General features: G+C 39.4%; 1 protein-coding gene across 1 annotated transcript in view; it reads right to left on the minus strand.

The window, feature by feature from the left end:
• rorc (RAR related orphan receptor C) overlaps positions 1-17,182 on the minus strand; it is a 94,694-nt gene that overhangs the window by 51,733 nt on the left and 25,779 nt on the right. The window contains exon 2 of the mRNA XM_062964854.1: positions 8,674-8,703. Coding sequence (XP_062820924.1) covers positions 8,674-8,703 — 30 coding nt within the window. The remainder of the gene's footprint in view (positions 1-8,673; positions 8,704-17,182) is intronic.

A 17,182-nucleotide genomic window follows, 5' to 3' on the forward strand; every position in this document is an offset into this window, starting at 1 on the left:
ATTGAATAGGAGAACAAAAAACAGGACAAATTTTCAATTTCTGGAGCCCTGCGAATACCTATATTTATTTACAAGGAATGGGTCCAAAGAAGGTGTTTCTTGGTTGAGAATATAATGAGAAGGAGAAGAAATAACGGGGTAAATCCTTAATTTCTAGGTCCCCACAGATACCCAGAGGGGGGCTTATACACGCCTATATATAAATGTATCTAAGATACAGTAGAGTCTCACTTATCCAACACTCGCTTATCCAACGTTCTGGATTATCCAACGCATTTCTGTAGTCAATCTTTTCAAAACATCGTGATATTTTGGTGCTAAATTCATAAATACAGTAATTACTACATAGCATTACTGTGTATTGAACTATTTTTTTCTGTCAAATTTGTTGTATAACATGACGTTTTGGTGCTTAATTTGTAAAATCATAACCTAATTTGATGTTTATAGGCTTTTCCTTAATCTCTCCTTATTATCCAACATATTCGCTTATCCAACGTTCAGCCAGCCCGTTTACGTTGGATAAGCGAGACTGTACTGTATAATGGATTCCAAAAATGTGGGTTTTGGTTAAAAAATATAAATAGTCAGAGAAGAAATAACGGAGAAAATCCTTAATTTCTGGGTGCCCGCAAATACCCAAATGGGGGCATATACACAACTATATATATATAAATTTATATAAGACATAAGGATTCTTAAAATGTGGGAATTGATTGAAAATACAATGAGCAGGAGAGGAAATAATGGGACACATCCTCCATTTCTGGGACCCTGAAAACATCCCCCAAAAATGTACATAACACATAATGGATTCCAAAAATAAAAATATAATGAGCGGGTATGCACAAAAAGAGCCAACAATTAACAACATTTTCAATTTCAGGGAGCCGAAAAACACCCAAAAGGAAGGTCATTGTTTCTGAATGTAATGAGTAGAAGAAAAATAAGGTAAATAAATAAATAATAAAGAGCAAATAACGGGGCAAATTTCTGGGATGCCACAAAAATACGAACATGAGCATATAAAGACGGATTCAAGACGGAATGGATCCCAAGAATTTGATTCCTGGTTAAGAATACAATGTGCAAGAGAGGAAATAATGGAGGAGATTTTCGATTTCTGGGGTCTCAGAAACACCCAAACGGGGGGTTGTACATGTCGCTATATAATTGTATACAAGACATAATGGATTCCAAAAAATGGGAATATAAAAATATAAGCAGAACAGATTCTAAGAATTTGGTTCTTGGTTTCGAATACAATAATGGGGCAAATCCTCAATTTCGGGGGCCGTGGAAATATCCAAACAGAGCCAATGGATATTCGTGAGTATATACAAATTTATCTAAGTGGAATAGATTCTAAGAATTTAGTTCTTGGTTTCGAATACAATGAGACAATAATGGGGCAAATCCTCAATTTTGGGGGCCGTGGAGACATCCAAACAGAGCCAATAGGTATCTGTGAGTATATACAAATGTATATAAGTGGAATAGATTTGAAGAATTCGGTTCTTGGTTTCGAATACAATAATGGGGCAAATCCTCAATTTCGGGGGCCACGGAAATATCCAAACAGAGCCAATGGATATTCGTGAGTATATACAAATTTATCTAAGTGGAACAGATTTGAAGAATTCGGTTCTTGGTCTCGAATACAACGAGCCAATAATGGGGCAAATCCTCAATTTCGGGGGCCGCGGAAATATTCAAACAGAGCCAGTAGGTATCTGTGAGTATATACAAATTTATCTAAGTGGAATAGATTCTAAGAATTTGGTTCTTGGTTTCGAATACAACAAGCCAATAATGGGAAAAATCCTCAATTTCGGGGGCCACAGAAATATCCAAACAGAGCCAATAGGTATCCATGAGTATATACAAATTTATCTAAGTGGAACAGATTTGAAGAATTCGGTTCTTGGTCTCAAATACAATGAGACAATAATGGGGGAAATCCTCGATTTCGGGGGCCACGGAATATGGGTATCCGTGAGTATATACAAAGTTATATCAGTGGGCAAATTCTCCGTTTTCGGGAACCCGCAAATACACAACGCATAGAGGGAACTCCAAAACAGTCCACAAAATTGTACCTTTGAAGATGCCTTTCAATCCAAACCCAGGGCTTCGTAAATCTCCCCGTTGCCCCACATACCTCTCATGACTCGGGTGCCGTACGGGGTGGAGTCCCCAAAGGTTAGATTTGGGAGACTGTGGTCCGGTTTTCGGAGGACGTGCCAACGTTTGCGTCCGATCTTTCTGAAAGGATGCCGGCACACACAGGTGATACACAGCACCCAAAGAACAAGGAGGTGCCTACTGACCAATCAGAAGCCCCCGTCGTATTTCGGGAGGGAAACCGCCAAGGTGGAAAGTTCCGAACCCACAAAAGACGAAAGAGAGAACGAACGAGAACAAAGGCGCCACAAGAAAGGAAGAAGTTTCCACTTGCACAAAGGAGGGAGAACGGGGTCTACTCTGAGAAAGAGAAGCCGAGGCGCAGCTCCAGGTGGGGTATTTTGAAATGTTCAGGATATTTATTTTGGAAAGAAAATGTCTATTTTCTCTAGAGCAAAAGTAGCACAAGTCTCAGCCACTCGTATACACCCGGCACCCAACTGCATAAGGTTGTGGATTGACTACAACTGAGACCATGCCAGGGGAACCCCGAGAAACTCCATCAGTATTTAAAGTGTGTTATGTTGGGGAAGTTTGCTCTGGATGCATCATGGGTGAGGTTCAGTGTGCTCCCTGGCTGTAGGGTAAACTACAACTCCCACTATGGTGTGCCAGTCCCCTCAAACCCCTCCAGTAGGTTGAGTTAGTCATGGGGGTCCTGTGTGCCAAGTTTGGTCCATCAGTGGAGGTCACCGTTTCGCTGGTTGTGGGTGAACTACAACTCCCAGAAAGGAAAGTCCGTTCCCTAACCCTAACCCAAACCCCTCCAGTAAGCAAATCTTGGCATATCAGGTATGTATGCCAAGTCTGGTCCAAATCCATCGGGGTTTGGGTTCAAAATATTATCTGGATGTAGGTGAACTACAACTCCCCCAAATCAAGATCAATTTCCCCCAAAGACCTCCAGTATTTTTTGCTGGTCATGGTGGCTCTATGTGCCAAGTTTGGTCCAATTCCATCACTGGTGGAGTTCAAAGTGCTCATTGATTGGAGGTGAACTATACATCCCAGTGCCTACAATTCCAAAATGTCCAGGCCAATTCCCCTCAAAACCCATCAATATTCAAATGTGGGCATATCGGGTCTGCATGCCAAGTTTGGTCCAGATTCATCATTGTTTGGGTTCATAGTGTTGCTCTGGATGTTGGTGAACTACAACTCCTATCAATCCCTCCAAAGGCCTCTAATATTGGGTTGTTGTATGCCCTGTGTGGCCATGTTCCAGAAGCATTCTCTCCTGATGTTTCGCCCACATCTATGGCAGGCATCCTCAGAGGTTGTGAGGTATGGGCATGTGGTGTTTGTGGACATTGGAAGGCTCTTGGGCATGTTCCATACCTCACAACCTCTGAGGATGCCTGCCATAGATGTGGGCGAAACGTCAGGAGAGAATGCTTCTGGAACATGGCCACACAGCCCGAAAGACATACAACAACCCCTTCCTTGCTTAGTTTCTTCCATGCCTCACAACCTCTGAGGATGCCTGCCATAGATGTGGGCGAAACGTCAGGAGAGAATGCTTCTGGAACATGGCCACACAGCCCAAAAGACATACAACAACCCCTTCCTTGCTTAGTTTCTTCCATACCTCACAACCTCTGAGGATGCCTGCCATAGATGTGGGCAAAATGTCAGGAGAGAATGCTTCTGGAACATGGCCACACAGCCCAAAAGACATACAACAACCCTGTGATCCCGGCCATGAAAGCCTTCGACAAAGCCTCTAATATTTTTTGCCTGTCATGGGGGTTCTGTGTGGCAAGTTAGTTCCAGGTCCATCATTGGTGGAGTTGAGTGTTCCTAGATTGGAGGTGAACTATACATCCCAGTCCCTACAACTCCTATAAATCATGGTGAATCCTCCCCAAAACTTCTCCAGTATGTTCAGTTGCTGATCATTTTCTCTGTGTGCCATAGAAAAGATCAGGAAAGGGTTAAGGGAGAGGCAATGGGCGGAGTCATGCAAATTTGACACAAGTGGAGAGAGACAGGAATACTGGGATGTCTTTGGTGGAGGAAAAACAGAAATCTAGGATGAAATTGTCCCTGTATGAAAGCCTTCCCTTTGGTGGTGGGTGGGATAGTGTTTGTGGACATTGGAAGGGCTCTTGGGCATGTTCACGGCGCTCGCCATAACCTGCAATGTCATTGGAAGGAAGGCCATTGGTGTCTCCTGAGTAGTGGGAGCTATGGCTCTTTGTGGAAGTGGGAGCCTGTGTAAGTGGACACAAGCCACAAACATACATACATATTTTCACTTCTATCTATATATATAAAAGGGTAATGAAATTTCGGCCTAGGACAAAACAACAAAACTACGCACCCCAGAAACACTAAACTTGGCAGCACAACCCCTCATCCATGCCTCTACGTTCATACAACAAAAAGAAAAGAAAAATAAAGTCCTAATTAGAGGGAGAGGAATAATTGTTTTTATCCAGTTGCTGCCAGTTAGAAGGCTAAGCTCCGCCCAGGGGACAGGCAGAGTTAGGCCTCACTTGGGCCTCTTTCACACTGCCTATTAAATACAGATTATCTGATTTTAACTGGATTATATGGCAGTGTAGACTCAAGGCCCTTCCACACAGCTATATAACCCATTTATAATGGACTTAATGTCAGGGGAAAACCTTTACTGACACGCCTAGCCATTTTCTGCCTGCAGATTGATTGGATGACTAATGTCTTTTGTGGCCAAACTTGGTGTGATTTGGTCCAGTGGTTTTGTTGTTTACTCCATGGGAATTATGCACAATACATACATACATACATCTATATATATAGAGTCCTAATTAGAGGGAGATGAATAATTGTTTTTATCCAATTGCTGTCAGTTAGAAGGCTAAGCTCCGCCCACTTGGTCTCCCGGCAACCCACTCAGCCCAGGAGACAGATAGAGTTAGGCCTCACTTAGGCCTCTTCCACACTGCCTATAAAATACAAATTATCTGATTTTAACTGGATTATATGGCAGTGTAGACTTAAGGCCCTTCCACACAGCTATATAACCCATTTATAATGTGAGATGACCACCAACCCCCAAAGTCAGACACGACTGAACTTAATGTCTGGGGAAAACCTTTACCCTTTACCTTAACTACCAACAATTCCTCAATACTTTATTTCCCATACCACCAGACTTCGCCACAGCAACACGTGGCCGGGCACAGCTAGTATATATAATATCATCCTATTATTATTCTATTATTATTGTAGTATATTATCATATTATTACTATTATATTATTCATTATTCATGACTACATTGAAACTAGAATAGAGAGAAATCAGCGTGGAAACTGCAAGAGGTACCATAGATTGTTGTACATGGAAATAAGGGTAGTCAATAGTTTTTGATTTTTTAAATACAGTGATATATTACAATTATACATTTTTGTTATTTAAACTATACATATTGCAAAATTATGGTTTTTTTTTTTTCTCGAAGTGACACTCCACCCAAGTCATGCTAGGGTTTTTGGTAAATTTTGACACACCAAGCGCAAAAGCTCGCCCATCATTGCTCTATACCAGGGGTCCCCAAACTAAGGCCCGGGGGCCGGATGCGGCCCTCCAAGGTCATTTACCTGGCCCCCGCCCTCAGTTTTATAATATATTTTAATATCAGTTTTAATAATATAATATATTGTATATACATATAATATTGTTAAAAATATTATAATGTTATACAATATAATACTAATAATAATACCATATAATAATATTAATTATATGTTATATATTACATAGTGTTATGGTTGAGCCTTCGGGCTCCGATAATAGAAGAATAAACTGAGTTTTGCTTTACTCACTGGCGTTCTGTCTATGACACATATAGTATTACAGTATAGTGGTATAGTTCAATATAGTAATATATAATGCTAATATTGTGCTATGCTAATAATATAATATATTGTATGTACATACAGCTGATCTGAGTCCCCTTCGGGGTAAAAAGGGTGGGATATAAATGTAATAAATAAATGTAGTAAATGAATAAATAAATAATTTTAGACCTAGGCTCGCCCTAATTCTGAAATGACTTGAAGGCACACAACAACAACAACAACAACAACAACAACAACAACAACAACAACAACCCTAATTAACTTGACTATCTCCTTGGCCAGAAGCAGGCCCACACTTTCCATTGAAATCCTGATAGGTTTATGTTGGTTAAGATTGTTTTCATTTTTAAATATTGTATTGTTCTTTCGTTGTTGTTGTTGTTGTTGTTGTTGTTGTTTTGCACTACAAATAAGACATGTGCAGTGTGCATAGGAATTTGTTCGTTTTTTTTTTCAAATGATAATTCGGCCCCTCCATAGTCTGAAGGATTGTAGACCGGCCCTTTGCTTTAAAAGTTTGAGGACCTCTGCTCTATACAGACGTGGTCCTTGGACTTCATTTTTGGTGGCCTCCGAACCCACCTTCTTGCCCCAAACTACATCTTTTAGGATGCAACATCATGGCAAAGCAGTGCCAAACTGCATTAATTCTACAGTGGAGATGCACCCCAACTCAGTACAAAATTTGAGACTTTTCAACGAATCCGGATGCCTTCTTGTAATTTCTTGACTCTGGTCTCCAAATTGGTTAATGACGGAGTCAAGGCACACACCATCTAAGACCATACATGGGTAAAACTATCTCTCTTGACATTTCCCACCCCTGTGAGGCGGGACGGCGTTTCCAGGTAGTCCATCTTGCCGATTCCGACCGCACCGCCTCGAGGCGGAGAAAAAACCATGATGCCGAGCGGCAGCAGAACGGGGTCGCATGGCACGCAAATTGTTCCAAACACTGTATACGAGGCGAGCAAATCTCGATCTCCTCCCGACCCCAAAACCCACCTTCACCCCTGAAGGCGAAATATTCAGAATTACGTTCGGGGTTGATAACAAGGAAATGGTTTAGCGTCTCGCAAAGGAACAGATTGAGATACCGAGCCACAATGGCCACCTACGAGTAAGTCACCACGCCCGTCGACGTTGTAGGGCAAATCCAGAAGACGAGCTCAATGGAAATTCTATGAACAGTGTTAACGTTGGGTAGGGTCGAAATATGGGCCCTACTACATCTCTCAAATGAAACTTGGAGATGGGTGATCCTGGAAACTGAGTAGGAAGGCAACCACGCAATGACTTTGGCAATCATACAACGACTTTGCGTTCAGCCCAACCTACTCACACATGCAAGTATTCCAAGTATTTTCTAGGTCGGACCTCACAAGTTACATGGACAAAGTGTCCATGAGCAATACCTAATGCATATGTGGCAATCCTTATCCGATGAGCACAGAGATTGTTTGTTACGTAAGACGATATTTTCACGGTCCGGCACTGTATGTAGTCCAAATAGGTAGTTGTTGGCCCTAGCTACATTATATTGAATATACGGTATTTCTAGTATAGCACAAAGGACCAAAACAGTCGGACCAAAAATATTGCCAAAACAGGAAACAGTCGGACCAAAAATATTACCAAAACAGGAAACAGTCGGACCAAAAATATTGCCAAAATGGAGTTGATCCAAGGGTGTAACTCAGGCATGGGCGACAATTCCTAACAGCCGCTTAGGATTCGGAAACGGGATTTCCAGACAGGAAATCTGGAAACAATCAAGGCCAGCTAACACTTCCCAACAAAGGATTCCCCCAGACAGGAAACAGCCAAGCTTTGAAGCTGCAAGGCTATTCGATACACACCAAGATGTCTAATTGCCTTCAACTTCAATTCACACTTGCCTTCAACAGTCAAAAAGTTCTTTCTCCCACCCTGGACGTTATTCCACAGATCTATAAACCCCACTTGCCTAGTTTCCAACAGACCTCACAACCTCTGAGGATGCCTGCCATAGATGCAGGCGAAACGTCAGGAGAGAATGCTTCTGGAACATAGCCAGACAGCTCGGAAAACTCACAGCAACCCAGAGATTCCGGCCACAAAAGCCTTCGACAACACAATGGGCTTCACTTTGGCCAATGTCACAATGAGAAGCAAACAGTGTTGATATCTTTCGATGTGGAAAAAGCTTTTGACAACATGACTTGGAGAAGATGAGAGTTGGAAGGAATGTATACCAGGGCACATATTCTCCATTTTAATGGTAATAGAGGTACTAAACAGAGCAATTTGAGTTTTAAAAAGAGATATGAATAAAGGGTCAAACATTTAAATTAAACATATTTGCTGACGACATACTTATAGTCCTAGAAGACCCACTGCAACCTGGAGAGATGTTGAACCATATCCCAAATGTGTATGGAAACGAACCTCTCTCCAAAACATATTTTACTACATAAGTAACCTGGAACAACAGTTTTTAATTGTGGTTGGGTTTTAAAACTTGACAATTCCCCATACAATGCTTAGCGTAAAGTTCAAATTTTCACTAGGAAAATCGCCAACTCGCCAGCAAATGCATTTAATTTAAATGAGGTGAAAGCCAGCAAGTATAAATGAATCCACTGGGAAGTCAGGCTACTCACATGTATGTGTCTTCTTCATAGCCATTGAGCCTGCAATAAAGAAGAGAGTAAGTAAGTTAATAATAATATTATTATTAATAATAATTAATTAATATAAATAAACTATATTTATATATCTATATATATTCTATTTATATAATTTATATAAATAATATAAGGGAACCCACAGTGGTGAGGTGGGTAAAACCCTGAGCTGCTGAGCTTGCTGACTGAAAGGTCAGAGGTTTGAATCTGAATGAGCTCCCACTGTCAGCTCCAGCTTCTGCCAATGTAGTATGTAGTTGGAAAATGTGTAAATGTGAGTAAATCGATGGGTACTGCTCTGGCCATGTGACTTTAGAGGTGTTTATGGACAATGCTGCCTCTTCAGCTTAGCAATGGATAGAGAAAAAGAATAGAGGGGAAAAAAAGAAGAAAAGTACATTTGTATGAGACGACAAAGTAAGCAAATGCTGCAGGTCTGCCTTTTGGTCACAAGAGGGCGCCAAAGAACAACCAGTTTTCCGCATCAGTGGAAGGAGACAGAAAATAGATAAGTAAAATAATAAATGTAATAATAGTAATAAATAGAGTAAAATAATAAATGTAATAATAGAGTAAAATAATAAATGTAACAATCATATCATATTGAAATAATAAATGTATTAATAACAATCAAAATAGAGTAAAATAAATGTAATAGTAACAATAGTACCCTGTTTCCCCGAAAATAAGACATCCCCAAAAAATAAGACCTAGCAGAGGTTTTGCTGAATTGCTAAATATAAGGCCTCCCTCGAAAGTAAGACCTAGCAAAGTTTTTGTTTGGAAGCATGCTCGGCGCCTGCCAAACAACACCAGAGCATGCAGGATTGGTAAATGTACATACGAGTTGTACATGGAAATAATGGTAATAACAAGAAATTCTTGACTGGAGTCACAGTTTGTCTGGTTTGGTTATGTTGGTTTGTGATGAAAACTACTGTACAGTATATAATAAATGTTCATTTTTTGTTCAACAATAAATGTGAATTCTTCTTCATAGAAAAATAAGACATCCCCTGAAAATAAGACCTAGCGCATCTTTGGGAGCAAAAAATATTATAAGACACTGTCTTATTTTCAGGGAAACACGGTAATAGAGTAAAATAATAAATGTAATGATAATAGAGTAAAATAATAAATGTAATAATGATAATAGAGTAAAATAATAAATGTAATAATAGTAATAAATAGAGTAAAATAATAAATGTAATAATACCAATAATAATAGAGAAAAATAATAAATGTGCCATATATACTCGAGTATAAGCCGACCCAAATATAAGCCCACCAGGACCCTCACTTGAGTATAAGCCGAGGGGGTGCTTTTTCAGTCCTAAAAAAGGGCTGAAAAACTTGGCTTATACTTGAGTATATACGGTATATCACTCACTTGAGTTATCATTATTATTATTATATCATTCACTATAGTCTAGATCAGGGGTCCCCAAACTAAGGCCCGGGGGCCGGATGCGGAGGCTGGGAGGCCATCCGTCAGGGGTGCTTTGCTTGTGCTTTTGGTGCACAGAGGCAGAAGGGGGTTGGACTCAATGGCCCAAGGGTCTAATTATTATTATTATTATTATTATTATTATTATTATTATTATTATTGACATTGAGGCTGGGAGGCCATCTGTCAGGGGTGCTTTGCTTGTTCTTTCAGTGCACAAAGGCAGAAGGGGGTTGGACTCAATGGCCCAAGGGTCTAATTATTATTATTATTATTATTATTATTATTATTATTATTATTATTAACATTGAGGCTGGGAGGCCATCTGTCAGGGGTGCTTTGCTTGTGCTTTTGGTGCACAGAGGCAGAAGGGGATTGGACTCAGTGGCCCAAGGGGTCTCTTCCAATCCTCTTTATTATTATTTTTATGTTTATTATTAATTATTATTATTGCTCGGTGGCCAACTATAGTCCGGCCCTCCAATGGTCCAAAGGATCGTGAACTGGCCCCGTTTAAAAAGTTTGGGGACCCCTGGTCTAGATCAGTGATGGCCAACGTATGACACGCGTGTCAGCACTGACACGCCTAGCCATTTTTGCTGCCACGCTGCCACATGCAGATTGACTGGATGACTATGTCTTTTGTGGCCAAATTTGGGGTGATTTGGTCCAGTGGTTTTGTTGTTTACTCCATGGGAATTGTGCACGTTACATTTATATATATATATATATATATATATATATATATATATATATAAAAATCATCCAATTATTATTCTATTATTATTGTAGTATATTATCATATTATTACTATTATATTGTTCATTATTCATGACTACATTGAAACTAGAATAGAGAGAAATCAGCGTGGAAACTGCAAGAGGTACCATAGATCGTTGTACATGGAAATAATGGTAGTAAACTTTTGTGGCCAAATTTGGTGTGATTTGGTCCAGTGGTTTTGTTGTTTACTCCATGGGAATTATGCACATTACATATATATCTATATATATAAAAGAGTGATGGCATCACGGCAACCCACAAAACAACAAAACTACAGGCTCCCCAAACTCGAAATTTGACAACACAACCCATCATCCACGGCTCTAGGTTGATACAACAAAAAGAAAAGAAAAATAAAGTCCTAATTAGAGGGAGAGGAATAATAGTTTTTATCCAATTGCTGCCAATTAGAAGGCTAAGCTCCTCCAACTTGGTCTCCTAGCAACCCAATAAAAAATAATTAAAAACACAAAAAATTATTAAAAACACTAAAAGATTAATAATAAAATAATAATAAACTTTATTTTTATATCCCGCCCCATCTCCCCGAAGGGACTCGGGGCGGCTCACAACAGGGACAAGCCCAAAAACTACAACACAAGACATTTGACCAAAAACATTCCAACGATTCACAAAATAAATAATAAATACATTAAAATCCAAGCAATAAAATCAGAGAATTAAAAACAAACCAGCGGGGACAGGTTCATAAATCAATACAATAAAATACTATAATAACAGAAAATAACTAAAAATAATACAAGAAAATAATAAAATATAATGAATAATAAGATAACTTACAATAAAATTAATAAAAAATACAATAACGTCAAATAAAAATTACACAACAATTACCACCACCACTTTGCCACAGCAACGCGTGGCCGGGCACAGCTAGTGTGTATATAAAATATCATCTTATTATTATTCTATTATTATTGTAGTATATTATCATATTATTACTATTATATTATTCATTATTCATGACTACATTGAAACTAGAATAGAGAGAAATCAGCGTGGAAACTGCAAGAGCTACCATAGATCGTTGTACATGGAAATAAGGGTAGTAAATCGTTTTTGATTTATTAAATACAGTGATATATTACAATTATACATTTTTGTTATTCAAACTATACATATTGTGAAATTATGTTTTTTTTCTCTCTTGAAGTGACACACCCCCCAAGTCATGCTAGGTTTTTTGGTGAATTTTGACACACCAAGCGCAAAAGCTTGCCCATCATTGGTCTAGGTGCCCCAAACTACAACTCCCACTGCATTGAGCCCTGGCAGTTCATGCCTGCAAATAGATACACCCGAAGGTCTTTGCTTCCCATTTGAAGCAGGTGAAGGACAAAGGAGGAAGGAAGGACGAGAAACCAGGGCTTTTCAACAAGGGACGTGAACGCAGGAAAGCCAAAGCCGGCCACTTGGGGAACGGGACGTGTGCCTTTGTGCGTTGCGTCAATCCCATAAGTGACAGCCTTCCGTCAGGGAGATCCTCCTTCCCTCCGCGGCTAAGTCAGACCTAAGCGGCTTTGCTATTTTGGCTCCTTGTCTTTGACGCTTTAGCTCCGGAGCTATTTATGTAACCGTCATCATGCGCTCGCTTCTCTGGTGGCATTGATTCCTTTACATATATATATTTAAAAAGAATCCCTAAGCTGCTAGTCCTTAAGAGCATTGGGAAACCAAACAGAGGAAAGCCTTACCACTGTCATTACAATTAGGTTGAGTGAGTCATGGGGGGTCTGGGTGCCAAGTGTGGTCCCGGTCCATCATCGGTGGAGGCCACAGTTTCCCTGGTTGTGGGTGAACTACAACTCCCAGAAAGAAAGGTCCGTTCCCTAACCCTAACTCTATCCCTAACCCAAACCTCTCCAGTCATCAAATTTTGGCATATCAGGTATGTATGCCAAGTTGGGTCCAGATCCATCGGTGTTTGGGTTCATAGTGTCACTCTAGATCAAGGGTCCCCAAACTAAGGCCCGGGGGCCGGATGCGGCCCTCCAAGGTCATTTACCTGGCCCCCGCCCTCAGTTTTATAATATAATATTTTTAAATCAGTTTTAATAATATAATATATTGTATATACATATAATATTAATAATTCTCTTATGTTATACAATATAATACTAATAGTAATACCATATAATAATATTAATTGTATGTTATACATTACATATTATATAATAGTATAGTGGTATAGTTCAATATAGTAATATTTAATGCTAATATTGTGTTATGCTAATAATATAATATATTGTATGTACATACAGTTGCTCTGAGTCCCCTTCGGGGTGAGAAGGGTGGGATATAAATGTAGTAAATAAATGCAGTAAATAAATAATTAATTTTAGACTTAGGCTCGGCCAAAGTCTGACATGACTTGAAGGCACAAAACAACAACAACAACAATCCTAATTAACTTGACTATCTCATTGGCCAGTAGCAGGCCCACACTTTCCATTGAAATCCTAATAGGTTTATGTTGGTTAAAATTGTTTTCATTTTTAAATATTGTATTGTTCTTTCGTTGTTGTTGTTGTTGAACTACAAATAAGACATGTGCAGTATGCATAGGAATTTGTTTGCATTTTTTTTTTCAAATGATAATTTGGCCCCTCAACAGTCTGAAGGATTGTGGACCGGCCCTCTGCTTAAAAAGTTTGGGGACCCCTGCTCTAGATGTAGGTGAACTACAACTCTCCCAAAACAAGGTCAATTTCCCGCAAAGACCTCCAGTATTTAATTCTGGTCCTGGGGGCTCTGTGTGCCAAGTTTGGTCCCATTCCATCTTTGGTGGAGTTCAGAGTGCTCTTTAATTGCAGGTGAACTATACATCACACACACATATAAAAGTTCTCTCCATCATATCTATGGCTGGATGGTCATCTGCTGGGAAGGTTTCGGTGGTATCTTTCTGCCTGGCAGGAGTGGGTTAGACTGGATGGCCTTTGGGAGTCCCTTCCAACTTTAGGATTGTATGATATACTATCACACACACACATATTAAATACAGCCTATAAAACATTAATACAGCCTATTAAACATCCAATTAGGTTATGATTTTACAAATTAAGCACTAAAACATCATGTTATAGAACAAATTTGACAGAAAAAGTAGTTCAATATGCAGTAATGTTATGTTGTAATTACTGTATTTACGAATTTAGCACCAAAATATCACGATGTATTGAAAACATTGGATTATCCAGAACATTGGATAAGCGAGTGTTGGATAAGTGAGACTCTACTGCAGGGGTCCTCAAACTTTTAAAGCAGAGGGCCGGTCCACAATCCTTCAGACTGTTGAGGGGCCGAATTATCATTTGGGGAAAAAAAATTCCTATGCACACTGCACATATCTTATTAGTAGTGCAAAACAACAACAATAACAATGAAAGAACAATGTACAGAAGTGTGGGCCTGCTTCTGGCCAATGAGATAGTCAGGTTAATTAGGATTGTTGTTGTTGTTGTGTGTCTTCAAGTCATTTCAGACTTTGGGCGAGCCTAAGTCCAACATTATTTATTTATTCATTTACTACATTTATTTACTACACTTATATACCACCCTTTTCACCCTGAAGGGAACTCAGAGCAGCTGTATGTACATACAGTATATTATATTATTAGCATAGCACAATATTAGCATTATATATTACTATATTGAACTATACCACTATACTGTAATATTATATGTAATATATAACATATAATTAATATTATTATATGGTATTATTATTAGTATTATATTGTATAAATTGTATAGACTCGGTCTTTTAAACTTGAACACGCCTATCTGTGTTTTATAATGCGTTTTATGAATGTTTTATGTAAGTTAATTTTTAACTGATTTATAGTGTATTGTACAGGTTTTATATGTGTGTTTTATTGTAAGCCGCCCTGAGTCCCCTGTTGGGATATAAATGTTGTAATAAAAAAATAAAAAAAAATAAAAAAATTATTATTATCAATATAATATGTATATACAATATATTATATTATTAAAACGGATATAAAAATATTATATTATAAATGAGGGTGAGGGCCTGGTAAATGACCTTGGAGGGCCGCATTCGGCCCCCGGGCCTTAGTTTGGGGACCCCTGCTCTACTGTATACCCAAAAGCGAAAGTGGACAAACATTGAAAAGGGACATCTACATTATTGGATTAAGACAGTTTGACATCGCTTGAAGAGCCATGATTCAGTACTATGAGATTCTGGGATTTGTAGTTTCCCAAGGTCTTCTATAGTGCAGAACGAGCACGGTTTGACCCCATTTGAACTACCGCGGCTCAATTGGTGGGATTCCAGGAGTTATAGTTTTGCAAGGAGTGTATCCACACTGTAGAATTAGTGCAGTTTGATACCACTTGAACAGCTGGCTCAAGGCTACTGAGATCCCCTGGGAGCTGTAGCTTTCCAAGGTCTCTAGCCTTTGTGATTGGGATAGACGGATGCAAAGGTTAGGGAACCCCCTGTGATGATGTCATCATGAAAGGGGCGTGGCCAGCCTGGGGAAAGCCCCAAAGGCCAGATTTGAGTCCTGAATTCAATATAACAACAACAACAACAGCAACAATATTTTCAGTAGGGTTTCAATTTCCAGTAGCATTTGTTTGGTCTGCAGTGGGGAATGGTGGGCACTGCAGTCCTAGCACTGGAAGGGACTCCCAAAGGCCATCTAGTCTAACCCGCTCCTGCCGGGCAGAAAGACACCACCAAAACCCTCCCAGCAGATGACCATCCAGCAACAGATATGATGGAGAGAGCTTATATATGTGTGTGTGTGTGATAGTATATCATACAATCTTAGAGTTAGAAGGGACTCCCAAAGGCCATCCAGTCTAACCCGCTCCTGCCAGGCAGAAAGACACCACCAAAACCCTCCCAGCAGATGACCATCCAGCCATAGATATGATGGAGAGAACTTATATATATATGTGTGTGTGTGATAGTATATCATACAATCTTAGAGTTAGAAGGGACTCCCAAAGGCCATCCAGTCTAACCTGCTCCTGCCAGGCAGAAAGACACCACCAAAACCCTCCCATCAGATGACCATCCAGCCATAGATATGATGGAGAGAGCTTATATATGTGTGTGTGTGTGTGATAGTATATTATACAATCCTAGAGTTAGAAGGGACTCCCAAAGGCCATCCAGTCTAAGCCGCTCCTGCCAGGCAGAAAGACACCACCAAAACCCTCCCAGCAGATGACCATCCAGCCATAGATATGATGGAGAGAGATTGTATATATGGGATAATATATCATACAATCCTCGAGTTGGAAAGTACAGTAGAGTCTCACTTATCCAACATAAACGGGCCAGCAAAACGTTGGATAAGCAAATATGTTGGATAATAAGGAGGGATTAAGGAAAAGCCTATTACACATCAAATTAGGTTATGATTTTACAAATTAAGCACCAAAACATCATGTTATACAACAAATTTGACAGAAAGAGTAGTTCAATACACAGTAATGCTCTGTACAGTAGAAACTCACTTATCCAACGTTCTGGAATATCCAAGGCATTTTTGTAGTCAATGATTTCAAAACATCGTGATATTTTGGTGCTAAATTCGTAAATACAGTAATTACTATGTAGCATTACTGCATATTGAACTACTTTTTCTGTCCAATTTGTTGTCTAACATGATGTTTTGGTGCTTAATTTGTAAAATCATAACCTAATTTGATGTTTAATAGGCTTTTCCTTAATCCCTCCTTATTATCCAAGATATTTGCTTATCCAACGTTCTGCCGGCCCGTTTATGTTGGATAAGTGAGACTCTACTGTAGTAATTACTGTATTTATGAATTTAGCACCAAAATATCATGATGTATTAAAAACATTGACTACAAAAATGCCTTGGATAATCCAGAATGTTGGATAAGCAAGTCTTGGATAAGTGAGACTCTACTGTATGTCTAAATGCCATCTCGTCCATTTGTGCAAGGCAGAATGGCACCACCAAAACCCTCCAAGCAGATGACCATCCAGCCATAGATGTGATGGAGAGAGATTATATATGTGTGATCGTATATCATACAATCCTCAAATTGGAAAGTACAGTATGTCTAAATGCCATCTCGTCCATTTCTGCAAGGCAGAAAGGCACCACCAAAACCCTCCAAGCAGATGACCATCCAGCCACAGATATGATGGAGAGAGATTATATATATGTGATCGTATATCATACAATCCTCGAGTTGGAAAGTACAGTATGTCTAAATGCC

The sequence above is a fragment of the Anolis carolinensis genome, unplaced genomic scaffold (assembly GCF_035594765.1).
Source record: "Anolis carolinensis isolate JA03-04 unplaced genomic scaffold, rAnoCar3.1.pri scaffold_14, whole genome shotgun sequence".
In the NCBI taxonomy this organism is placed as follows: Eukaryota; Metazoa; Chordata; class Lepidosauria; order Squamata; family Dactyloidae; genus Anolis; species Anolis carolinensis.